This window comes from Podarcis filfolensis (genome assembly GCF_964270895.1).
Source record: "Podarcis filfolensis genome assembly, chromosome: 11".
NCBI classification, from domain to species: Eukaryota; Metazoa; Chordata; class Lepidosauria; order Squamata; family Lacertidae; genus Podarcis; species Podarcis filfolensis.
Genome location: NC_139613.1, coordinates 8,918,792 through 8,944,944, shown reverse-complemented (window position 1 = coordinate 8,944,944; position 26,153 = coordinate 8,918,792). Strand labels below are relative to the sequence as shown.

Sequence of the window (26,153 nt, the reverse complement as noted above, 5' to 3'; positions counted from 1 at the left end):
ACCGAGGTACTACTGTACTCGAGTAGACCCACTAAATTAATGGACCTTAACTGTTGAGTTTTGCTCAGGGTAGATTCACTGAAGTGAACAAACTTCAAGTTGAATACCGTCTATTGCTTTCAGTGAGTATTGGTATCTTTCATTGTTTTCTTTTTCCATTCTACCTCCAAGGATCCCATCCGTATAGCCGTCTCAAAACTCAATTCTTAGCTCGCATGATGGGTTTTGCATTGCGCCAGTTTTCATGTGTCTAATTTGCACTTTAAAAGTAACCTGGTATCGGGGCGGGCGGGGGGGGGGGGGTTGACCTTAAAGCCATACTGATTGCTTGTTTGAGACCTCCAGTCCTTGAGCAGCTTGCAGCATTGTAACTGCAGGTCCCAGGAGGTGAGGCAAATTCACTAAGTCAGGTATTGTCTTTTATTGGAACTCTCTCTCTTACGTTTTTCAGGGTTGAAAAACAGCTCTTTGCAAAAAAAAACACCTCTGCAAGTAGATGGTTTAGAACTTGATACTCAAGTCTCAAACGTGTCTCCAAGGCAGTAGTTTTCATCTGTTAAAGCTTACTGTTTGTACGTAATAGGGCAATTGCAAATAAGAAAAAGGCCCTCAAGTGATTTTGGAACAAGAGGTCATAAGGTCTCTGCAAAATGAACTCTATATCGGTACAGGGCTCTTGAAATAGATACCAGTGTGGAGTGGGGAAGCCTGCTTACTGCAGAAACAAGAATTTCACCAGATAAGCGGTTCAACACATACTTTTATTTCTCATTAGGTGAACATGACATAATTGCTAGATGTTTGGAGTTTTTCTGTTCAGTTTCCCACTCTTTGCTGGCTTTGTGAAGCAATCCAATTCTGTGATGAAGTTGAGTGCTAATAGGCACCCCTGACCTGGATGAGGTTGTAGTTACAATTTGTCTAGGAAGTTGTCCAGAGGTGGAATACCTTCCTTCAAGCCTTTGCGTTTGCGTGTTTCAGCCACGACTTGGAAGGGTCGTGAATTAGCATCGTAGGGGTCTCCGGGCAAAATCTGCCAGTGATCAAAGACGCATTGTGGGAAAGCCTGGCCACCGGTATTGGATCTCAAATCAGCAGTGAAACCTATGGAATGAAAAAAATGAGTAACTTGCAGGGGCTAGAACACCCCTTGCAATATCCTCTGTCAGACCTTTCATTCAAACAAAAGTTCTTACTTAGCCACCTTTAGCAAGTTTATCTGACGCAGCATTAACAATGCTAAATTCATACCAACAGGAAAAGCTTGTTCAATCTAGCTTAAATTTCTTCGCTGTTCTACACCCACCTCTTCCTCGCTGCATTTCTTTACTCCTAAGAGAGGGTTGTCACTCAGTGGTAAGAGCATCTGCTTAGCATGCAGGAGGCCTTGGGTTCAATCTCTGATACTGCCAAGTAAGGGTTCAGAATCATCACCAGCCTGAAACCCTGGCAAGCCATTGCCAGCCAGGCTGAGCTAGATGGATCAATGGTCTGACTCAGCACAAGTCAGCTTCATAACTCTAGTATCAACTAATGTCCAGCTTCTCATATCTGCTAGTTCATTCTGGGTCAGTTTCCCTCCCAGGCTGAGGTACTACTCCATTATGGGCAGCTACTTTTCCTGGCAAAGTTGAAAGCAGGAATACTTTAGTCAAGAATGCTAGTTTTTATTTCATTGTATTACAGCTTTCCCCCCAAACTAGTGACTTAACTGGAAGAATGGTATGAACCACCTAGTGGGATTTGATAAGGTCATGGAATCAGTAGTCAATCTCTTACCAAAAGACTCATTAACTGGCAGATATGCTTTGACCACAAACATGGGCGTCCCAGCTACTTGGGACTCTTCAAAAACATGACCACGTTTTCGATTCAGCACACCATAAATGCCTCCAACCACTTGTTCTGGGCACTAGGGAAGAAAAGACAGCTGTTTAGATTTTTCCCATCAGCTCAAAGGAAAGTCCGCAGTATCTCCTTTCATCAACAATTAACTATAAGACACAGGACCTCTTTAATTTCATACTAAATTATTTTATTTACAATAAAATGCACTAGAGCAGCACTTAAGGATCTTAATACAAAGACAGCTCCATGTGACATCTTGAATAAGAGCATTTTTGCTCTGGTAGTTAATAAATATACATTAATAAACCATTATTCAATTTTATGCTGCAAAAGTCTCACCTGACTAAGTAGCAAATTAGCTGCTTTTTTGGTGGCAGACTAGATTTCTCCACTTAAATGGGAAGACAAAACTAAATGATGAAGGCTGCAATCCATACCACGTCCAGTCTAAAGTTGGGGTTACTTCCAGGTACGCAGGGCAAGAATTGCAGCCTTAGTGAGGAATCAGCCAATGCTGCCAAGGTCCAAGATAGTTAATATGAAAGATGCTTAAAACTCATGTTCTTTCATAGTATGTCAAATGTGGCTCTTCAGCTGCACATTTGTGCACAAGCAGGTAGTATTAAAAACGAAATCTGCTGGGGGTTGAGAGGAATTTCCTAGAAGCCAGCAATACTGCTCTTGTTCTAACAGGAGTGGGATAAAACAAAACTGGACCTGAGTCCACTGTGACAGTGAAATCCCAGAACTGAGAACAGGAGTTTTGATTCCTGCGTCAAAGTCTCAGCAGGGACAACCCACCCGTCCAGTGACATACCTGAATCTCTACAAGATAGATGGGTTCCATCAATCGGGGCTGGGCAGTCAGGGCAGAGGCATACAAAACCCTCCTTGCGGTTGGGATGATTTGCCCACCACCCCGGTGGATGGCATCAGCATGGAGAGTAACATCATGGATGTCAAAGCGAACTCCCCGCATGTTCTCCTCACACAGAACGCCCTGCAAAAGACAACAGTCAAAAGTGGAAAGGAAAAGACTTCTGACTGCAGTACTATTGGCATCCTAATGCTTAAACTTGTTTTAATTGGCAAAAGAAAAAGAGTTAAGTTGCTACTTGTGCAGAAGAAAAACATTACAGACCATTAAAGTGTTGGGAGGTCTTCCTGCCACTAGAGAGGCTTGAAAATAATAATGAAAAAACTTAGCATCAAACACCTTATGCACAGCAAAGAAAATTAAGATAGTAGGTGGTGTTTCACAGAAACATTTAATGTGTTTTAAGTCCGTTTGTATCCAAGTGAAACCATTCATAGTGCAACAGATGGGGAATTACTTAAAAGCATATGGAACAGCCCTAAACAGAAACATACCACTGAGGTCTGTCAAGCCCAGTACTGGCTGCCTAGGAATCTCTCTTGTCGTTCTACCTCAAATCTTTTTATTTAAAACAAGCCATGAGTTATTAGGGATTGAACCTGACAGCTGTAAAATTTTCAGAATAATTTCAAACATCTTGCGTATCAAATGCTAATTTTATGGCAGACTTGCCTCTTTCGTTGCCCACTGGAATCCGGCGACCACGCTATCCTTTATTTCATTGAGGTACTGGACCCCTTTGGTGATGTCCACCAGGATGTTGGGGCCTGTTCCGTCGGGACCAAAGCACCAGATCTTCCGTGCTTCAGACACATCCCACTCGTACTTCTCGGCCAGGTACCGAGCCCGTTGCTTCAGCTCTTGGCGGGAGCTGACATCCCCTTTGTCTATATCTTCTGCCAACCCGTCAGGGAAAGGGCGGGCTTTCATGTACAACCGGTTGTGCTTGTTGGGGGATTTGGACAAGCACATCTGGATCGATTCTTCAGAGACTGTCTCCCGATAAGATACTACCGGGTCTGATTTCTGTTATGTTGCAAAAGAAGAGTGTCAAATAAATTTGAGTCCACTTTACAAATTCATTCTATGCTGAGATCAACCTTTACTACCCTGTTTCACATGTTCATTTCAAGCTAGAGTGACGGAGCATGTCTCCCACTACACATACCAAAATTGGAGCCTCATTATAACATGTGTGGCCCCTAGGTGGGGATACATGGCACACCAGGCCTGATATGGCAGTCAGATATCCTCAACAGAGGCAACATCGAGTGTTTTACAGATTTCATTGCCAGATTTAGGCTCTAGAATGAATTACTAGAATTAAAGGTAAAGGTAATGGGATCCCTGACCATTAGGTCCAGTTGTGACAGACTCTGGGGTTGCGGCGCTCATTTCGCTTTATTGGCCAAGGGAGCCGGCGTACAGCTTCCGGGTCATGTGGCCAGCATGACTAAGCCGCTTCTGGCGAACCAGAGCAGCGCACAGAAACGCCATTTACCTTCCCGCTGGAGCGGTACCTATTTATCTACTTGCACTTTGACGTGCTTTCGAACTGCTAGGTTGGCAGGAGCAGGGACCAAACAACGGGAGCTCACTCCGTCACGGGGATTCGAACCACTGACCTTCTGATCGGCAAGTCCTAGGCTCTGAGCAATACAGAAGCAGCAACGCGTTTTGACGAGTCATCTAGAAAAAGCTGTGGCTTGAGTTTCCTTGAAATGCTAATGCACACTCACTGTTCCGTTATAAAGTGAAATCCAAATGAATAATCTGATTAAGAAATCTAGGTTCGCCTTGGCAGCTCTAGTTTCTTGCTGTGACCATGTCTCTCACCTCTGCAAGCAAATAAGGCACCCTGCACCACTGTGGGAGACGAACCTTTGCCTCCAGAGTTGAGAGGGGCAGGAGCTTGTCCCCAGTGCATTAACCCTCAAATTCCCGGAAAGGAGCACAAGTCTCTTGGCTCTCCAGGTGTCACCTTTGTTCCGTGTGACATCATGGAATACAACCACCATTCATCTGTACTTCTGAAGTCAGCCTGGTATGGCAGAGAATCCTCATGCTTCTCCAGGCAGAGAAGAAGGGTGGTGGCCCTCCCTGATTCTGTTATTTTGCCAGAGCAAAAAGATGTGCTCAGCCATAGTGAGCTGGCAAGTACACTGGTTAGATGCTGGTTAATAAGCATTTCCACAAGCCACACTGAAATGACTGGGAGAAGAAGCGCAAGAGCACAGCAGCAATCTAGAAGTCAATAGGCATTTGCATCTTGTGCTCAGGGATTTATATGCAGAACAAGCATGTTCAAAACCTAGGACCTAATGTAGAAATTAACCTTATTGAGAATCCCAGGCTTATTTCGCATCTTCTCCCCCGGCCCCATCCTCTACCTTTGCCTGCCAGTCTCCTACCAAAAGAGGTCCAACCTTCGGAAGCAAAATTAAGTGTAAGGTAAAGGTAAAGGGACCCCTGACCGTTAGGTCCAGTCGTGGCCGACTCTGGGGTTACGGCGCTCATCTCGCTTTATTGGCCGAGGGAAACAGCGTACAGCATGACTAAGCCACTTCTGGCCAGCATGACTAAGCCACTTCTGGCTAACCAGAGCAGTGCATGGAAACGCCATTTACCTTCCCGCCGGAGCGGTACCTATTTATTTACTTGCACTTTGACGTGCTTTCGAACAGCTAGGTTGGCAGGAGCAGGGATCGAGCAACGGGAGCTCACCCCGTCGCGGGGATTCGAACCGCCGACCTTCTGATCGGCAAGTCCTAGGCTCTGTGGTTTAACCCACAGCGCCACCCGCGTCCCTTCAAAATTAAGTGTACGCAGGTCATATAAAGAGACTCAATTTTCATTATTTTCCGGCTACTGAAGTATTTTATTTATTAGCTTTGTATACTGCCCTATACCCACAGGTCTCATTATTTGGCACAAAACCAAATCCTGATATCTAATTCCCATTTTTAAAAATTCATATTCTCAGTCCATCTGGCACTTACATGTTCTAACCCTGCCCACATACCTTGATGGGAATACAGGCATGGTCCTCTTCCAGATCTTTCAGGCAAATTTCCAGATGCAGCTCACCAGCTCCAGCAACGATGTGCTCTCCAGATTCCTCAATGATGCACTGGTGAACAGGAAAAGTCGGTTATTAGGTTGTTTCAGGAGGAAAATGTTATGAAAATCTAGCAGCATTTCCTTATCTGCAGAACGTTCATGCTGCAGAACGTGCTACAAAAATTCTGCCAAGCCGTTTTCAAAAGATCACAGCACTGGGCCTTTCCACAACTGTTATGCAGAAATCATCATGGGAAAAGTTTGGCTTAGGTTGTGATGTGCTTTCCACCCCTGACCTCCAAGCATTGCACCTACCTGTGAAATGCAAGGTACTGCCAGGTAAAATGCACCACTTCTAACACTTATGCCATGCTCTGTAGCTTGTGCAGCAGTAGGTTCAAACAGAGCCACCCCACCACACAGAAGAAGGGGAGACAAATGCTTCCTAATTTTGAAAACACAAGAAAGAGTACTACCCAAGACCAAGGCCTATCTATAAATATGCTTGTATTTATTTATCAGAATTGTTATCACATCCCTTCCTGAGAGCTTGGAAGGGGGAACATTGTTCCTGATAAAAATGTGTTTGGACAACAAAACATCCTGCAATTTCAAAGATTCCTACAGAGCTCAGGGATTGTACAGAAGTCTTTAAAAGCACAAATCAACAGTGCACTAGCAGTATGGATGTTTGTTGCATTGGAGCTCTGTCTTCTACACGATGGTTATAACCTCTCACCACAGTGACCACATTCAGAAGTCATAACTACAGTGGTACCTCGGTTTAAGAACAGTCCGGTTTAAGAACAATTCTGTTTACAAACTCCACAAAACCAGAAATAGTGTCCCGGTTTGAGAACTTTACTTCGGTCTAAGAACGGGATCCGAACGGTGGAAGGGCACCGGCGGCGGGAGGCCTCATTAGGGAAAGCGTGCCTCAGTTTAAGAACGGTTTCGGTTTAAGAATGGACTTCCTGAACGGATTAAGTTCATAAACCAAGGTACCACTGTACAGCTTGTTGCAACAAACATGCACTGTGGTAAGCCTCAAGCTTGTATGCTTCTCTCCCCATTTCCTTGCGTGTGAGAGATTTCAGTGACATACACCTTTGGTTTGATGTCCTGGCTTGTGAACTGTGGTTTGTAAAAACTAGTTTCTTCATATATGGACGAATCGGGAAGGTGCAATTTGTCATACCCAGAAGCTTCACATTTTCTTGGGTGAGGGAGAAGCTTACAAACCCGAGATTCGCTAAGTTATTGTAACGCGAAGGGGTAGGAAACATTTCTTTTCAGGCCAAAGGCCGCATCTGATCAACGTTTTCTGGTGCCAAAGGCAAAAGTGGGCAAAGCAACCAATGTTTAATGTTACCTTTGTACAGTAAGCTAGTTTCTACAAACACACACACCCCGTCCAGGCAGCCAAGAGCTCAAAAACACATTCCAGCCAGGCAAAAATATTGAAGGAGGGTATGGAATAGGGCTGTTAAGGGGTATGGCCTGGAAAAAGTCCCAAGGGCCAGATAAAAAGGCTACATTTGGCCTCTGGACTCAAAATCCCCGCCCTGCACCATGGTTTTGCATCACCACTGAATACAGGCATTCACTGCCCTCCCCATCCAGTCAAGACCTTTCTTCCTTAGTCACTGCCTGTCCTGTTTATATTCTTCCAGATGCATCTGTAGTAAAAGGGAGCAGCAATTTCCACCATCCTGTCCTTATCGCGTGTTAATGAGAAAGGTAAGAACCAATGACGACAGGAAAGGTTTAGTACCAAGTTGTCCCCCAATTTCCCTAACCATTTCAAAACACAGTTTTCTTCTTTAGCTGAAACTCCGCAACAGTTAAAAATTACGGAAACAATACTCTGATTGAATTCAGTCTTCTTCAGCTAAGAGAAGGCAGCTACCTAAAAGCCAGTAAATCTGAAGAGAAATTTGTTACTCTACAACTGAATCTTCACTTACTCTGGAGCAAGTGAGAGAAGCTTATTTGGGAAAACGTGTTTTATTTCTTCCGTTTACATCCTGCTATTTTGGAGCACCTGGGTTCCCAGGCAATCTCCCATCCAGACACTGACCAGACCCGCTTAGCTTAAGCAGGGATGCTGCAAAATGCCCCTTCTGACCACACCCTGCAAAATTAACCTGGTAATAAATCCCTCCTGTATTCATTAGTTTTTGACTTTTATGACGTGGTGAGGCTTTCTTCCTGGTTGCAACACTACTACAAGTTCCCCACAGATGACATTTCACCCTTTCACTCTGACAATATCCCCATTCTTGGAAGGTACAGTGTTTGTGGATGTGCCAGATCTTATACACTTCCCATGTCACTATTCACAAAGTGGCAGTTATTCAGTCTTCAGATGGAAGAAACTGAGTTGCCAAATTAATATTAAGACATAGGCTGACTACAAATGTTATGGGCTGGATTGCTTTATTTTGAAATTTCTGTCCGAGTTCTGAGCAAGTCCATAGCTGCTTCCCTTGAGGGGCATGCTTGCAAATGCTATTAACGAAAAACTCTCTTCCAGCAAAGCTCCACTGCAAACCAATAATTCACAAAGTTACAGCTAACACTCACCTGGACCATAGGGTCAGACTTGGCGAGACGCTTTAGACCTTCCACTAGTTTTGGTAGGTCGGCAGGGTTTTTTGCTTCAACTGCAACCCGCACAACTGGGCTAACACTAAATTTCATCACTCTCATGTTGTGGGCATGTTCAAAGGTGGTAATGGTGCCCGTCTTCACCAAAAACTGGTCAACACCAACTAGGCCAACAATGTTGCCACAAGGTACATCCTCAATGGGCTCAACATAACGACCCATCATCAAAATGGTTCTACAAAGACAGAGGATGGGTAACAATCTATTTTATCATCGGAAGTATTTTTTTAATTTTAGAAAAAAAACCCAACCTTTTTACATAAAAGGTATTCTGTCTAATTGCCCTTTTAACTCTCTATCATATCACTCAGTAACTAAAGTTATATTGGGCATGCCATAAAGAAAAAAATTCTCAGAAAAAATAAAAATGCTGCTGCCTCTTATCAGGTTCCCCGCCCCCATAAAACAAAAATATACATATATTATAACATTGTGATTTTTTTTGCATGCTTCAACTTCCAAAAGAAATGACGCCATCACCATCTACCTTTGAATGGGCTTCAGGTAGAGATCTTCTTTCTTTCCTGGGGTATAGTTTGGCCCCATGATTCGTACTTTCTGGCCTGTGGAAACAATGCCAGAGAAGACCCGCCCAAAGGCATAGAAACGACCTTTGTCAGACGTGGGGACCATTTTGGAGATGTACATCATCAAAGGGCCCTTTGGATCACAGTTCTTAACACCTGCAGCAAAACAATGCACAGATAGTGACTCACAGGCAGTTCTGAAATCAGCTGAGATATCATGATGGGGGGTTTGCCTTCCTTTTTAAAAATGAAACGTAAAAACCAGTTATACATTGCCGATCAGTTGGGCACAGGAAACTGGACAAAAGCAAAGTCTATCCAAATACAGTGGAACCTTGGGTTATGAACTTAATTCATTCCGGAGGTCTATTCTTAACCTGAAACCATTCTTAACCTGAAGTGCGCTTTCGCTAATGGGGCCTCCTGCTGCCCCCAGTGCGCGATTTCCGTTATCCTGGGGCAAAGTTCTCAACCCGAGGTACTACTTCTGGGTTAGCGGAGTTTGTAACCTGAAGCGTTTGTAACCCGAGGTACCAATGTAGGTGAATGAAATGGGAAGCGTGTTTGGTAGAGGGCTGCTTATATAATAGGTCCAAGATAGCTCAGGTGAGGACGTTTGGGAGTGTCAAGTCCTGCTACACCATCAGGTCTCACTCCCTATTCTTAAAAGATTTGTACAGTCTCATAAAGGAGAAGGCCAACACCTGCCAATGAACACAGAGCCTAGTACAGTGGTGCCTCGCAAGACGAAATTAATTCGTTCCGCAAGTTTTTTCTTCTTGCGAGTTTTTCGTCTTGCGAAGCACGGTTTCCCATAGGAATGCATTGAAAATCAATTAATGCGTTCCTATGGAGACCGCTTGCCAGGCTGGCGGTGCGGAGAAGGGCTTTTCTCCCCACCGCAAGCCTTCAGGACAGGTACGGGAACAGAGGGGAAGGCGTGCAGCGCTTCTCCTCTGTTCCCGGGGCTTGCGGTGGGAGGAGGGTTTTTCCTCCCCACTGCCAACATTCAGAACAGCATTCTGAATGTTGGCGGTGGGAAGGAAAACCCTCCTCCCACCGCAAGTCTTCAGGACAGCCATCCGAAGGCTGGCGCGGGGAGGAGGTCTCTCCGCCCCACCGCCAGCCTTCGGAGGAGGTTCGAGGACAGTGGGGAAGACGCGCTGCACTTCCCCGCTGTCCTGGAGATTTCCCTATGGGCTTTCGTCTTGCGAAGGAAGCCCATAGGGAAATTCGTTTTGCGAAGCGCCTCCAAAACGGAAAACCCTTTCGTCTAGCGGGTTTTTCGTCTTGCGAGGCGTTCGTCTTGCGGGGCACCACTGTATGAATACTGATGGGGAATTAAAAAAAAGATATACTCAGAAATTTCAAGGGTTTGCAAAGTAGTCATTTTCTGCCTTGGATTGCTAATGTCATCTTACCCATAGCTGCTTCATCATCAGGCGGTCCCTCATACAGAAGTTCACAGCGATATTTCTGCGCCGTAACAGGGGAAGGCAAGTGGATGGTAATCATCTGAAGTAAGGCATCTCCGGCAGGCAGCCAGCGACGCATTACAGCCTGGGAAACAGACATTGAACACAGCTCAAGCTACTGTTTCAGCCTTTAGTTTCTTTGTTTGGTTAATTTGGAAGAGCGATGTTCCTCTTCAGAAATGCGATGCCACTCTTCCAGCGCCCATCTCATAAGAATATATAAAGTTGGCCATGCCCCAGTGCCCCAGGTCGTTTCCTGTCGTGCTACCCCAGACTGAACTTGCAACTTTCTGTCTGCAAAGCAGGTGCTGTTTAGCACAGCGGTGCCAAAAGGGACACAGAGACACAGACACACACGGTATCAAAGTACCTTGAGCAGTGGCTTCCCCTCCTTTTCTCGGTCTTCAGCATCCAGCTTGATGTCCAGTTTCTCTATCAGTTTGGATGCTTCTTCCTTCTTAAAGTTCATAATGGCATCGAAGACCTACACAGAGAAAGTATGTTACAGAGATTTTGTTTGCCCCATCGATCTAGCGTGCCATCAATCAGCAGCCGAGAACAGTGTTGAATGAAAGTCGAGGCAAATGGGATTTCCTCTACGTCACTTTAAGAGACAGGTGTTGCCACATAGTTTAATTAATTCAGGTGCTCTTAATCTGTGACCTGTAATCATTTGGGGGGGGGGGAAATGAGTGGATTCGCTCCACCCCCTTGTTGTCATTCTCTTTGCCCACCAAAAGTTGGAAGGTAACTGCATCAAGCAAGGAGTCTCCTGTACCTTGGAAAATCAGGGTTCAGGAGCCACTATGGCTACAGAAGGCCTCTTGCTTCTAACAGTTGCCCTCCAACTCGTACAGGGGGAAGAATGCTGATGAGGTGGAGCCTGCACAACCATCCTCACAGCATTACTACAACTTGAAGAGGGCTTATGTGCCTGGTTTACTGAATGCACAGTACTTCCATGGGCTAAACATGATTTCCACCCAAGGCTGCAGAACAGCAGCTTCCATATCTTATAGCTTGCTACCGATACTCAAGGGCACATCGCATTCTGCAGATCCTGCTAGGTTCATGATTCTGGAAGCTTAACACTTTGTCAGTGCACCAGTCAATAAGGTGGTTCCGATAGTATGCTTTAAGGCACATTCATGTCATCGGTTAAACACTCTATAACGTAACTGATGTGTGTTGCACAGGTGTGGGGGAATCAGCCTGCTCAGTTAGCTGCTACAAATACATTTACTCCAGGGATGTTTTATCAAGACTAGGGAAGCCTGTCTGCTGGCAATAAGTGGCCTGAGGTTTCACATGGATCCTTCACTCTATTCTTCAGCACCCTGAAGAATAGCTCATTCTTGGGAGTTCTCCTATCAGATTGAGGGAGGGAATAATTCTCAAGTTTAGGTGATAATACTATTTTTGTTGAACAGAGTTTCACCTTAAAAATAGGATCCAGGATGAGTTGGCAGAAAGTCCGCGGCAATTTCTTTCCGTCGGGGTTGGTTGCCGATTTACTGAATTTTCCATTTGCCGGGTCAAAATACCTAAATTAAAAAGCAAGGCTTATTTTTTTTACATACAGTGAAAAGGTTGAGGAACTGAAAAAGAAATAGAAGCTATCTTCTTTGGACTTTTCAATTCATCAAACAAAGCGCCAGTGATCCCGCCATCTCCTACTGCCTGTGTTTCTTAATTTACAAAGCAGAAAAATATCAAATATACACTTACAGTTGTCACAGCCACATTGACAACATTATTTCTAGTTTTTTCAGTACCTAACCACTTTTTAAATATCATAGGTATTTAGTATCTTGATTTCATAGGTGGAACAACCAAAACCCATAGGTGAGTGTATTATATATGCAAGTACACACCACGGAACAATGGTTTCCTAAACTGACTTATCTGGGTGACACCAACTGCCATGCATAAATATATATTCCCTTACTCACTTGTCTCCCCATAGCTTTTTCATCATGTCTTCTACCTTCTTGGCTCTTTCTGCTGCTGGCAGCTGTGCTTTTTCCCCTTTGGCAGCAAATTTGGCTACATACATCTCGGCAAACTGTTTCAGAGTAAAAGCCCAACCATGCAGGCCAGAGCCAAATCCAACAGTACCAATGACAGGATCAATCTACAAACAGAAGGAGGGAGGGTCTGTTTGTATCACAGGAACACATCAAGAATGCAACCCTAATCATACCTACATTCCACTGAAATCTAGGCGGCTTGTATCAAAATGAGCATCATCTGGGGGCAAACCATTTTGGCTAGTATGTACTTCTTCAGTAGCCACCAAAAAGTGCTTAAAGTGCATTCAATAAATTAAAGACACCGTATTCTTTACCCCACTTATATATTGCCCTTCTCAACATGAGAGGTCTGGAGGGTTGGCAACCCAAGAATGGGCCTGCAGTTTTGCCTCGACTACTGATCTGTAGAGCACAAGAGGCAGGTTGGACTGTAGCCTGATCTTGTCCAGAAAAGCAATCTGTGGCAGCCATATCACAGCTTAATCATCACCTGTGCTTTAAAACAGGTGCCCTTCCAGACGCTGTCGGACTTCAATACCCATTAGCCCCAGCCAGATGGCCGACGGTCAGGAATGATGAGATTTGGAGTCCAATGACATCTGTAGGGCCAAAGGTTAGTCACCTCTGCTTAAAAGGGACTCAAGTCAGTTGCAGGGTGTTGATGTGGCTTTTCCACCAAGACAAAAAAATAATAAAAAAAATGCCAGTAGTGTTCATGGCTTTGCCTGCACAAATGACTGCTCAAACAGGCGCTCTGTAGTAGAACAGACATTCAAAGCTGCTTTATTCTGAGTCAAAGTACCGGCCTATCTAGCTCAGTAGTGCCTTCTCTGGCTAGCAGTAGCTCTCCAAGGTCTCAGCAACGGAATGCCTTTCTGAGCCCTGAGGTTATACTATTCCTTGGGGAGCTATGGTTTCTCCCCAAGGAATAGTATAGCCTTGCAAGAGCTGCTCAGAGAAACTGCAGCAGCAAATTCCACAAGCAGGATGCTCTCACGTGAACAGTTTTTGCACAGGTAGGCAAGAAAAATAACTTCTGCGCTAGCTTGGTGTGGCAGGATTTGACCCTTCCGAAAATAGTTTTCAGATCCACTCCAATGTCAACGTAAGTCCTCTTTACCATAATATTACCCATGGGTCCAGTTTCACCCTCTCCATAAGTGGATATTATAACATTGACGTTTTCTACGATACGCTGGAAGGTCTGGTAAAGTTCTTCCGGCTCCAACTGCAGCTCCAGCAAAGCACGATCCATCTTGTTCATCATCAGCACTGGCTTGATACGCTCAGCAATTGCTTGGCGGAGCACAGTCTCGGTCTGCACACAAACCCCTAGGCGAGAAAGTGGACAGGCAGTGTTTGCTTAGCCTGCTTCCAGAGAAAACCTGTTGCAGCAGAACTGACTGTAGAAAGGTCAGCCCAAGAGAACTCAATGAAGAGAAGGATCAACAAGATGGCTTGCTGCCTAACAACCTGAGGCTATGGGTAACCAATGATTTTACCTGTTTTCATTTAAAAGGTATAATTACCACCTTAGTGAACTGACAAGACTGTTAAATACTGCTAGAGCATCAACCTTGCATCCCATAGCATTCAGGCTCTTGCAGACTGCTGAAATTCCATACTCTCGTGTACGTTTTGTAAGTCACACAGCTTATTCTGAAACCTTGACCACAGGAAATTTTGTTGAGCTTCCTGAGTTGCAGGGAAGCCACCAAACACATTTTGAAGGTCATTTTCACAATGGTAAGGGCTAAGCATTTCCTTATTTAAAAGGGTGTGTGTCAAATTCTCAAGGCTAAAAGCCTCAACTATAATAAGGTCTCAGCACACTCTATATAAATTATTAGAAGAGGTTTGCTAGCATTATAGCCCACTTCTTTTCCAAGAGCTGAGGACAACATTTTAGTGCCTCACGACACCCCATGATGTACTTTAGGTTGTTAGTCATTCAGTTACCCAAAGCCACCCAGTGAGTTTCACTACTAAGGAGTAGACAAGATACTGGGCTTGTCACATCCATATTGAATCTCCACGCTGTATTGTGTGCACAATGCAGGAACTATGCTTTCAGCTTCTTTTTATTGTAACCTGTGGACTTAACAGATGGCAGAAGAAACATCAGCCACATGTCACATAAGCACATATTCCAATTTCTAGAATACTTGTGGCTGGTACATATTTAAAAGTGCTGCACAGACATAAACAGGGATCCACAAATTTTGACCAGCCTTCTTAGCCAACCAAATATCTCTGGTTGCTAGGTCACTCCTCCTCCCCAAGGAGCAGGATCTTGCCCATGACTTCATGCTATGCCTTTGAAACCTTGTGCAATGCAAGAGACAATGTCCTGTTCCACTCACTTGGTAGAAAGGCTGGGATTGTCACCCTCGGGGTCCCTTCCAGCTGTGCAATTTCATGATTCTATAAGAACAGAACTGCAAAATACTAAAAACACAACTTGCTATCTCTTACTGGCTGCCTCACAGATTTCTCACAAGCAATTACAGTTTCCCAGTTTTAGCACACTTACCTGAAACACAGTCAACAACTACAAGAGCACCATCAGTGACACGAAGTGCTGCTGTGACTTCAGAGGAGAAATCCACATGTCCAGGGGAGTCGATTAAATTAATGAGAAAGCCAGAGCCATCTTTGGATTGTTTGATGAAGGCTAAATCATTTTCTGAGAGCTCGTAGTAGAGAGAAATGGCCCTACAAAAGAGATGGAGGGTTTCCCCAAAATCTATTTACATTTATGCATAATTTCAATAAACACCACAGCTGGGGCTTGAGGCACTTTGAACTTGAGGCACTTAGGCTTGAGGTATGTCCCAAGAAGGGGGGGAACCTGGAGGCAGTCATACAGATGGTGTTGGATTCCAACTTGCATCAGCCACAAACAAGCATGGCTAATGGCCAGGGTTGATGGAACTGGAAGTCCAGTTTTAAGAACTATGTTGAATTCCTCATCCTGCCCTACATGCATTAAGACTAGCTAAGGAGGCACTGCATAGGGTCCCTGAATTAGTGAAAGTGCAGGTAGCAGAGATCTGTCTCTGTGATGGTTGCATCCCCTCATTGGATTCCTTCCTTTGGAGAGCTGCATCCGGTCAACTCTCTTGAGAGTTTTCAGAGGGCAATGAAGATTTCCCTTTTTAGTAAAGCATTCAGTTTCCTGGCACAGCCAACGGGATATTGGTTTTATGTTTTTAACGTCTTTGTTTTCAGCTGCTTATGAATGAGATTTAAAAACTCATTTCCTTGTTAATTTTGCAAAAATATTAAGACTGCCACAAGAACAACATCCTGGAGATGTGGGATATACATATTAATTAGAGCCAAATCAAACCAAGTACAGTGAAACCTCGTGTTGCAGACGGGATCCATTCTGGAGGCCCGTCCGTAACACGGAATTGATGCAAGCCGAAGTGCTGCGTCTGTGCACATGCGTGAAGCACGATTCAACGCTGTTGTGCATGCGGCGAAACCCAGAAGTAACCCGTTCCGTTATTTCTGGATTGGGATGCAACATGAAAAAAGGTAACCTGAAGCGGATGCAACATGAGGTATGAATGTATATTGAAATTGCTGAGTTGAAATGGGGGGGGGGTACATTGGATAACATATGGATTCAAGGTCAATACAATGAGCCTGAAACTGTAGCCTTCATTTTTCCTATACATTAAAGGTAAAGGGACCCCATACCATTAGGTCCAGTCGTGACCGACTCTGGGGCTGCAGTGCTCATCTCGCTTTACTGGCCGAGGGAACTGGCGTACAGCTTCCAGGTTATGTGGCCAGCATGACTAAGCCACTTCTGGTGAACCAGAGCAGCGCAAGGAAACGCCGTTTTACCTTCCCGCCGGAGCGGTACCTATTTATCTACTTGCTTTTGAACTGCTAGGTTAGCAGGAGCAGGGACAAAGCAATGGGAGCTCACCCCGTCACGGGGATTCAAACCGCCGACCTGATCGGCAAGTCCTAGGCTCTGTGGTTTAACCCACAGCACCACTCGCGTCATTACATACATGTAATTCAGTGCCAAAATCATTATGATTTGTATCAGTAACTCTGGCCCCTTATGTTTATGGTGTGTGGGTGGGGGGGTGTACACTAAGGATCACACTCCACACATCTTCTGCCACAACAAACCTGTTAATCTCTAAGTTGCCACAAGACTCCTTATGGTATTTATTGTAACAGGCAGGCAAGGAATCCAACCCTTCTGCAGTTTCTTTATTTTTTTGTTTTTAATAAGAGCAATAATAAGAAAAACCCAGCAACCAGCATTTCAATTTCCACAATTAAATCAGTTAAGAGGAAAACCACTGAACTAGACCCAGTTTAAGCCCATTGTCTTAAAACACACCATTTGCAGATGGCTTGTGCTTTACAGCCAAAGCCATTGTGCCCAATGTCAGCAATACTCACGTAGACTTGATTGTGATACATCTTTCCTGCTCATCTTTCCGTGTGTCAGTAAATCGTGTTTCACCAGCTCTGGCTGAAGCTATGATACCCGCTTTACACACCAATGAATCTGTAAGCGTGGACTTGCCATGGTCAACATGAGCAATCACAGACATGTTCCTGATGTTGGACTTTTTGTCCATGATCGCACGGATCTGGTCTATTGTGAAATTCACCTGAGCGGGAAAAGGAAAGAAAGAAAACAAAACTAAGCCTTTCCCCCTACAAAGACAGAAAACACATGCCACCAAATTAACAGCAGAGGACAAAGGGGAGGTTTTAGTACCTTGACTTGTCCTCTACACTGAGCAGAGCTACAGTGGTGCCCCGCAAGACGAATGCCTCGCAAGACGGAAAACCCGCTAGACGAAAGGGTTTTCCGTTTTGGAGGTGCTTCGCAAAACGAATTTCCTATGGGCTTGCTTCGCAAGACGAAAATGTCTTGCGAGTTCCTGCGGGGTTTTTTTCCTCCCCCCCCCCTTTTTCCCAAGCCGCTAAGCCGCTTATCAGCTGATCCGCTAAACAGCTGATCCGCTAAGCCGCTTATCAGCTGATCCGCTAAGCCCGCTAATAGCGCTAATCCACTAATGGGCTTGCTTCGCAAGACGAAAAAACCGCAAGACGAAGAGACTCGCGGAACGGATTCTTTTCGTCTTGCGAGGCACCACTGTACTAAGATCAGAGGGCAGCCACGGAGGACCAAAAAAGGTGCCCAAGTGACTTTGCTCTTTTCTCTATTATGAGCATGGTAGGGCAGGCAACAACCTGTATGTATGATAGTGAGCCGCAGGGGTTGGAACGGCAGCTTGGGGTTTTTCCCTCCAGACAAAGACCTACATTGAAGTCCAGCTTTGCTGCACAGGACACACTTTTCCTTTCTCATTTTTTTTCTAAATCCACCCACCCTTCTTTCTGCTCTGATGCTTCTGGGAAACGTTTGGGGCCTGCTGAGTCCTAGAGGTAGTAAACCTCCCACAAAACTGGAAAACAGAATTGCAAGATGTTACAAAGGATAAAACGAGCCTGTGCCCTGACAGTGGTCTTCACCATGGTTGATTGAGCACCATACAACTAGTTAGAAGCAAGAAGGAAGGATGAAGCAGTATGGGAACTTCGCGTTACAGCCTTTGGACAGTGCCCCCTTGCCCAGTTTGCTGTCTTGGCTAGTAGCAGTCCCTTTGAGGACTGGCAAGCTTGCCCATACCAAATGGCTTGTCAGATTCAGGTGTGCCAAATCAGCACCTCTGGCTTTAAAATAAAAACCAACCATATGGGAATGTCCCATAATAAAGTCCTGCTAGGAAGCTGTTTTACTAGAAATGAGGAAACTCCTTGCTTATGGCCTTCCAATAAAGGTACTGAAATGGCAGTCTTCTTATTAATGGCAGCTAGGATGAGAATTTGCCAACTGGAAAAAACCTAAACAACCTTTTAAGCTGTGGAAAATGGGCTATATGGTCAACCGATGAACTTAAGAGGAAGAGAAGGCAGATAGAAATATGGTAAGTTTGTAGAAAATTGGAGTCGGTTTGTTTTTATTGGAATAACAAAACACAAAATTTGATCAATTGGGAATATATGATATATACGACAAAAAAACTTATCATTTGGATATGTGATTAGTGTTACTGTTGTATTTAGCATACAGTTGTTTATTGTTTCTATTATTCAATGCACATTCAATACGCATCCCAAAAAGAAACCAAAAGTCCTCTGTCTGGAAGAACCCGAACAAATGACCAAGGAATAAATACAACTAAAGTTCATTTGAAGGGTAAACCTTTCCAGACAAAACACCTGGCAAGTCCTGGTGTTGTTTACTGGCTGCAATCCTAAAGACACGTACCTGGGAGGAAGTCCCATTGAACTCACTGGGATTTCCTTAAAGACACACACAGGATCAAGCTGCATAAGCATAATCCAGAAATGTCCCTAGGCCAGGTCACCTCAGCCATGACAGCTATGTGCCTCAAGGAATCAACTTTCTCTCAGACACATCTCCCTTCCCTATCAGAGATCAGGCTGCCTTACTTTAAATGATTGTTGTATGTGTGCTTTGAAGCCCTTTAATGCATTATACCAGGAATACCCAAGGTGGTACTCTCCAGATCGCTCCCATCACTCCCAGTCAGAATGGTCAGTAGCCCAGGTTGATGGGAGTTATAGTACAAAATGTTTTATATTCTTTTCTAGAGGGCACCACGCTGGCTACTCCTGCCCTATACAACGAAGGAGTGCCAACAATATATTGGTAGCTGCAGTCCTACAGTCTCCTCACCAATGATGAAAGCAGGATCGTGGTTCTGTTTCCTTAAATATGCTTGCTACATTCTGCTGCTATTTTAAGCCACAGAGGTGGGGGGGGGGAGGATGAAAGGGAAGCAAGCCAAATAAATAAAAGCACCCCTGAAAACCCATTCTTGCAGTGCCTGCTGCAGTATGTGGGTGCCCACCTGGAAGACACAGCTGATCTTCCCAGGGCACCTTACGGAATGAACACAAAACAACAGTGATGAAAGGCATTTGTTTTTAAAAACACAGTCTTTTCCTTTCATTATCTCAGATTCTGCCACTCCTTAAAACTGCCTCGCACGCTGTTTCACTGCATTCTGGGGCACCAGACAGAAAAAAACCACCGCAATGAATATGCAGCACGGTTCTCTATCACGCACACAGGGAAGAAGTGTGTGTATACAAACACACACACACACACACACACACACACACACACACAGAGTCCCTTGCTACCTGAACAATGGAGCCAGGGAGAAAAACATTCCCAAGGAGAAAGCACAGGGCGCCCAGATCACCAAACATACCCACTTCTCCTTTTCTGTGGCTGTCAAAAAATAATAATGACCAGGACATGAAAATCTAAATAAACCTCCTTTCCTGCTGCTGTCAAAAAATGACCCAAACAAAAAAAGGTAAATAAACCACCTTTCATTTTATGGGCAGATATAAATAAGCAGGCAAGAGGTGGGAGACCCTTCAACCTCTTCCCATTATAAAAGAAAACCTTTATTATTGGTTTTATTAATGTTATATACAAGAACGTGAGAGCGAAGGAAATCCTCTTTAGAGGGCATAATAGGACAGTTACACAATAGACCTCTGGCTCTCAGCAGCAGGGTGTGTGTGTGACAATTATTATTATTATTATTATTATTATTATTATTATTATTATTATTGCAAGTTTTGGGATTTTGCATAAATTCCACCTCTGAGCCAAGGCTCTTGCAAACATGAATAATCTCAACCAGTTTATAGGGCATCCCCGTATTTATACATGCACCCCCACCTCCAGAAAAAAATAACCCCCGGGCAAGCTCCTAAATTCGCATTATGGGCTATAAGATTGGGGGGGAGGCGAGAAGCCACCCCAATAAAGCTTCCATTCGGCTTGCGAAATATAAGGAGGTCCTACGTGGCCCCTTTTCTGCCCCACGCCTCACCCAGCGCCCCCTTTCTCCCCACCGGCATCAACCCAGCAGGTGCGCCCTGAGGGGGGGGGCTTGAGAATGGCGTCACCCCCCCTCCCCTCATGAGCAGCTGCCCTTAAAAGAAAATGGTCGCCGCCGGTGTGGTGGGGACGGGGGGGGGGCGGCTGGAAGAAGGGCCCGTGGCGGGGACGGAGGGCGCCCGCGTCGCGAAACGGAGCCTGGGGGACGTCCCCGGGCCTCCCCGCTCGGGGTATCGAGCCTTCCCGTCCCGGGAACCGCTCACCATTTCGGCGGATGGCTCCGGATAGTCCGGCTCCCTCCTCCCCCGTCCAGTAATCGCCGCCTCAGCCGAAGACGGTGGTGGGCTGGGGGTGTGAGAAAAGCACAGACTCCTAGAACGGACCCTCCGAGCGGGGCGGCCTTCTTGCCTGCGAAGCGGCGTCTATGACCCGCAGCCTCTCGCGCTCGGTTCTGTGAGGGAGGGGCACCCGGCGTTGCCATGGCGCCGGAGCCGCGCAGTCCTCCAGGGCCTTGTTTTCTTCCCTCGCAAAGCCCACCACCCTTTCTCCCGTGGGCATCTTTGCTTAGACCTCAGCCCTAACTTGTCAGTGCACGCTCCCCCGCATCGTTGTGCACGTGAAAGCAGGTGCACACCCTGGCGTGCGTTGAAGCAAGTGATCTTAGGGACATAGGAAGCTCCCTGTTAATGACTGTTCATAGCATCATAGAATTGTAAAGTTGGAAGGGATCCTGAGGGTCATCTAGTCCAGCCCCCTGCCATGCTGGAATCTTTTGCCCACAAGGGGTCTCAAACCCATGACCTTGAGATTAAGAGTCTTGCACTCTGCTGGCTGAGCTACTCCAGCAGAACCACAGAACATAGCTGTAAACTTTTCCCTTTTCTTGCGTGGAAACCTATTCGGAATAAGGGAATTTCCCTTAAAAAAAGGTAAACGTTGGCAGCTATGCCATAGAATTGTAAGAGTTTGGAAGGAACCCTGAGGATCATCTAACTCAACCCTGTGCAATGCAGGATCAACTAGATCACGCACAACAGATGGCTATCCAACCTCTGCTTAAAAACTTTCAACGAAGGGGAGTCCACAACTTCCCAAAGGAGACCGCTCCACTGTCAAACAGCTGTTACTGTCAGAAAGCTTTCCCCTGTTTTTTGGTCCAAATGTCCTTTCTTGTAACTTGAAGCCATTGGTTCGAATCCTACCCTCTGGAGCAGGAGAAAACAAGCTTGCTCCCTCTTCCATGGGACACTGCTTTAGGTATTTGAAGACGGCTATCGTATTTCCTCTTTTCCAGGCTAAACGTAACCCTGTGCTTTTTTATTCTGGGGGTAATCAAGTGTACGCTGCACCAGCACTGTTTTTTCTAGAAGAAAAGCGCTGAACATACCCTCTACCACTCCTTGTAAGACCTAGTTTCCAGACCCTTAAACATCTTAGTCACCACCCCCTCTGCACCGCTTCCAGCTTGTCAATACCCTTCTTACATTGTGGTGCCCAGAACTGGACACAGGACTCAAGGTGGGGTCTTACCAAGACAGAACAGAGTGGTACCATTACTTCCCTTGACTCGGACGCTATACTTCTGTTGCCAGGCAAAAGCATTCCTCTTCGGCTAATTAAACAATCTATGGTCTTTAAACTTTGGGGAGGGTTATTGTTTTTTTGTTACGGTTGCATGCCACCCCAACCTCTTGCGTGGCACAAGATTCCAGCAATTCCAAGCAGTCATTCAGGGTTTGTGTTTCCTTTGGAATGAGGCACAGCGGAGACTTGGGTGTCTTTATGACTAGTTTACTTACACATATCTACAACCTGAGCCTTTGATGGAGGGGTTCACAACACTAACACACTAACAGGGTCTTGCTTCACCCATAGCCCCAACCTTGGCTTCAAACAGAGATCAGGCATTCGCTCTCCCCCTCACAGGCTTCAGCCTGCTGCTTCTCCAACTTCTAGCTTTCACACACCCAGCTCAGGTCTGGCCTAATTTCAACTGGTGGATGGGACTCAGAAGGTACTATGTGATTGTCAGGAATTATTATCATGATTTCATCTAGGACTTGCTTCCTAAAACACACCTCCAAGCGATTTCACAATGAAGTGAAAACATACATGAAACAATTCCATATATAAAAACAAACTCGGATCCCACACAGGTAGAAGCAGGGATGAAAATACCCACTTAAAAGGCTTGTTGAAAGAGAAGAGTCTTGAACCAGTGGAAAAAAGACTGTAGAGACTTGCAAAACACTATGCAAAACGGGCACTTGATGGCCCCTATTCATGGGAGGTTTTTGAGATAAGTGTCTGACCCAAGGGCTGGATCCAGTTCCCCGTCTCTGCTGTAGTTGTTGGACATCTGTGGAGAGCAAAAGGAGACTCAAGCTGCATTTACACCATAGATTTAAAGCACCCACCCACCCAATAATTCTGGAAACTGCAGTTTGTGTTCACATCTTCAGAGACATCAACTAGCCATGATCAGCAACTGGAAGGGAAGGCATGCTTGCTGGACCTGGATGCTTGATACTTCTTTCCCAGTGACAATTGGGTGCATAATACCAGTGGCGTAGCGTGGGTTGTCAGCACCCGGGGCAAGGCAAGTAATTTGCGCCCCCTAACCCGTGGATTTGCGCCCCCTAACCCTAACCCCCAGATGTTGCGCCCGGTGCGGCCGGCCCCCCTGCACCCCCCACGCTACGCCACTGCATAATACTTCCCCCACCCCCACCCCAGTAGCAATAACAAAGATGTTGCAGGAATTTATGTATAGGTTGGGGGGAGGTTACCCCTCCAGCAGATATCATGCACATGCAGCCCACTACCAAAATCAGCACAATCACTTTTGTGACTTTTGTGATTTGTCCCCACAAAACACTTCCTCACAGTTTCTTCCTATGTATTCAAAGGGCCTTTGCTGCACAATACCAAATGTAACAATTCACTGATAAATGTATCTATGTACTGGCTCACAGAGAAAACTTCAGAAATTCATATAGACATGTGAGCTCAGCTACTCAGCAGCCCCTCTGCCTCAGTGATAATCCCTGGCATCCTGATACCAGAGTGCCAGACAGGTAGCCATTCCAGAAATAACAAACCCAGATGAAGACAAAAGGGTGTGATTCACTTGGCTGGGAAACAGGGAAATGTAAATATCTCTTTTGTTACACTTGAAAGTGTTTGGTGGAGGGCAAGGAGAACCATGGGGCAGGGTCCAGGATGCTCAGATTACTGCCACCAGACCTCCCCTTTCATGATGTAACCGTGATGTGTGAGTGATGTAGTTCGGGGGATGTGTAACATGGGTATTAGCAGCTAATAAAAGTTTGGGGGCTCTTTTGTTCAGGGCTTCCATCTTGATCCACCTTGTGGCAGGTGGGAGTCCTGTTGCGACAGTCTTCAATAAAGACCAAGCCTACTGGCTGCTGTTTTGCTCTGGTATTCCTGGCTGGTGTCCTCGTTTTTTGTCCAAGGGAGCCCTCCGATTTCTCCGTTAACAAAGAGGACTAGCTTACCCAGGCGCTTCAGGAACACTGCAGCAATTTTAAAAGTCTCATGCATTCATTCCCCATGCGCTGCTTATGGACTGCAGAGGCAAATTCAGAGACAACCTTGCTTTGCGCTCAACTCTTGAAGCGTTTTCAAAGACGGCTGCGAAGCCAGCAGAGGGTGCACGAGGCACACCAGTCCTTTGATCTTGGAGAGTTTGTTTGCTGTAATTACATCACTGTCAACAGACCTGATAACTAAAGATGCAGTTGCCAGTCTAGCAGTGGACAAGTTCTGCAATGCCTATGCAAAAGCTAAGTGAGTTTTCCAGTCCCGCTGTTAGAGATACAACCCCAGATACTAACTCTGGACCCATAACTACTCCTGAAGTATTATGGGGTGCACACCCATGCCCACCCTCATAAATACATTGTTTCTGTGGTTTTTATTTTACAGTAATGCTATATTTTTGACAGACTTTGATGGCAATCATGCAAAGCTGAGAGGCTTTTCATTTTTATTCTACTGGATCTGACTTTTATTCAGACCCCGTGGAAAAGCAAATGATCTATGTGTGTCTGTGCCTTTTCATTTTCTATCTGCTGGGGAGCATGGCAACATGATGCTGGACAGTGGGGAGAGAAATAACAATAGGGGGTGACGCCCGCAATACTTTCCCCAAATTCTAAAAGTGCCCACAAGTCCCATTAAGTTTGGCAACCCCTTTCACTAACAGAAAACTGGATTATGTGAGTGCCAGACCTTGGCGAAAATGACACTATCCATGCACAAGTGAGAGGCATACTCAGGGGAAACCCAAAGGTTTGCTGGTGTACAATTGTGGGTTTTTTTGTTTGTTTGTTACCGAGGGCTTTATGTGAGGCTCACTAGGCACAACATGTTGATTGTTGGGGTGTGTGGAATGGAATATTAGGGACTGGGGTATGGCAGGCTGGCTGGCTGGCACCCTAATCAGGAATACAGTGGTACCTTGGTTTAAGAACAGCTTAGTTTATGAGCAACTTGGATTAAGAATGCTGCAAACCCGGAAGTACAGTGGTACCTCGGGTTAAGTACTTAATTCGTTCCAGAGGTCCGTTCTTAACCTGAAATTGTTCTTAACCTGAGGTACCACTTTAGCTAATGGGGGCCGCACCACCAGAGCACGATTTCTGTTCTCATCCTGAAGCAAAGTTCTTAACCCGAGGTACTATTTCTAGGTTAGCGGAGTCTGTAACCTGAAGTCTATGTAACCCGAGGTGCCACTGTAGGTGGTTTGGTTTGTGAACTTTGCCTTGGAATAAGAACATGTTCCGCTTCCTGTTGAGTGTGTTCCATTTGTAAATTGAGTCCCCCGCTGCTATGGGAAAGCACGCCTTGGTTTAAGAACGCTTTGGTTTAAGAACACACTTCTGGAACGGATTAAGTTCGTAAACCATGGTACCACTGTACTCCAAAAGGCAACATTTTGTTGCAGGTTCCAGTCATCACCATCATTTGGTACTGGGAAGCACTGCTGCCTCCAACAAACTATGGATTTCTCCAATCCTCTTTTAAAGTTGGTGGCATCCTAGCTTTTCATGCTGAAAATTGGTAGCTTGGACTTAAGCAAAACATTATTTAACTTGGATCTGCCATAGAATCATAGAGCTGGAAAGGACCCAAAGGTCATCTAGCCCAACCCCTGGAAATGCAAGAATCTCCACTAAAGCATCCGTGACAGGTGGCCACCCACCCTCTGCTTAATGACACAGCTCAGATTCCCCCCCCCCCCCGTAAATAACAAACAAAAAAGAGAGCTTCAACTGGTGCCTTCTCCCCAGCCTCTCCATGGTTCGCTTGCATACTGAATCAGCACAAGGGTTCCTTTCTTCCAGATCACAGCAGCCCTGTTCTAACATATTTTTTAATTAACATTCCGTGCAGGAATGCACTTTATTTCTTGTAAACAACTATACATCAAGAAGACCCAGAGTGACTAGCACTGGCCGTAGCTTTTCAGTTGCTGCTCAGGCAGCTGGCAGCTGTTCATCTCCTCCTTCTGTTGGCCTTGTAGGAACACATGCTTCCAGACAGGGAAACTATCCACTGGATAACATGGCTGTATTTGTTCATCAACCATCAGACGTGCCTTTGGCCCCATCTCCACTATATGATCCCAATTTAAATGTTCGAAATCAATAGGCAGGGAGTTCCGGAGTGTAGATGCTGCCATGATGAAATATCCATTCGGTA

General features: G+C 45.5%; 2 protein-coding genes across 3 annotated transcripts in view; one reads left to right on the top strand and one right to left on the bottom strand.

The window, feature by feature from the left end:
- Window positions 1–10,944, top strand: part of PIAS2 (protein inhibitor of activated STAT 2) — a 43,996-nt gene extending 33,052 nt beyond the window's left edge. The window contains exons 13-14 of one of the 2 annotated variants that reach the window (XR_014539547.1): window positions 7,459–7,525; window positions 10,760–10,944. Coding sequence is in view for 1 of the 2 variants with exons in the window: in XM_083575669.1 (XP_083431795.1) it covers window positions 7,459–7,470 (12 nt within the window). In the remaining variant the exon portion in view is untranslated. Of the gene's footprint in view, window positions 1–7,458; window positions 8,347–10,759 lie in introns of those variants that run through there. The other variant, XM_083575669.1, reaches the window with a different exon arrangement.
- LOC310744352 (elongation factor 2-like) lies at window positions 743–20,922 on the bottom strand. Its single transcript, XM_083575579.1, is given in 16 exon segments — window positions 743–1,104; window positions 1,780–1,912; window positions 2,666–2,848; window positions 3,398–3,751; window positions 5,748–5,855; window positions 8,372–8,630; window positions 8,943–9,138; window positions 10,404–10,542; window positions 10,828–10,941; window positions 11,896–12,001; window positions 12,410–12,591; window positions 13,611–13,822; window positions 15,024–15,205; window positions 16,925–17,139; window positions 20,690–20,772; window positions 20,775–20,922. Coding segments are annotated over 16 exon segments (2,793 nt in total). The 5' UTR covers window positions 20,908–20,922; the 3' UTR covers window positions 743–910.
- Between the last annotated feature and the right edge of the window lie 5,231 nt (window positions 20,923–26,153).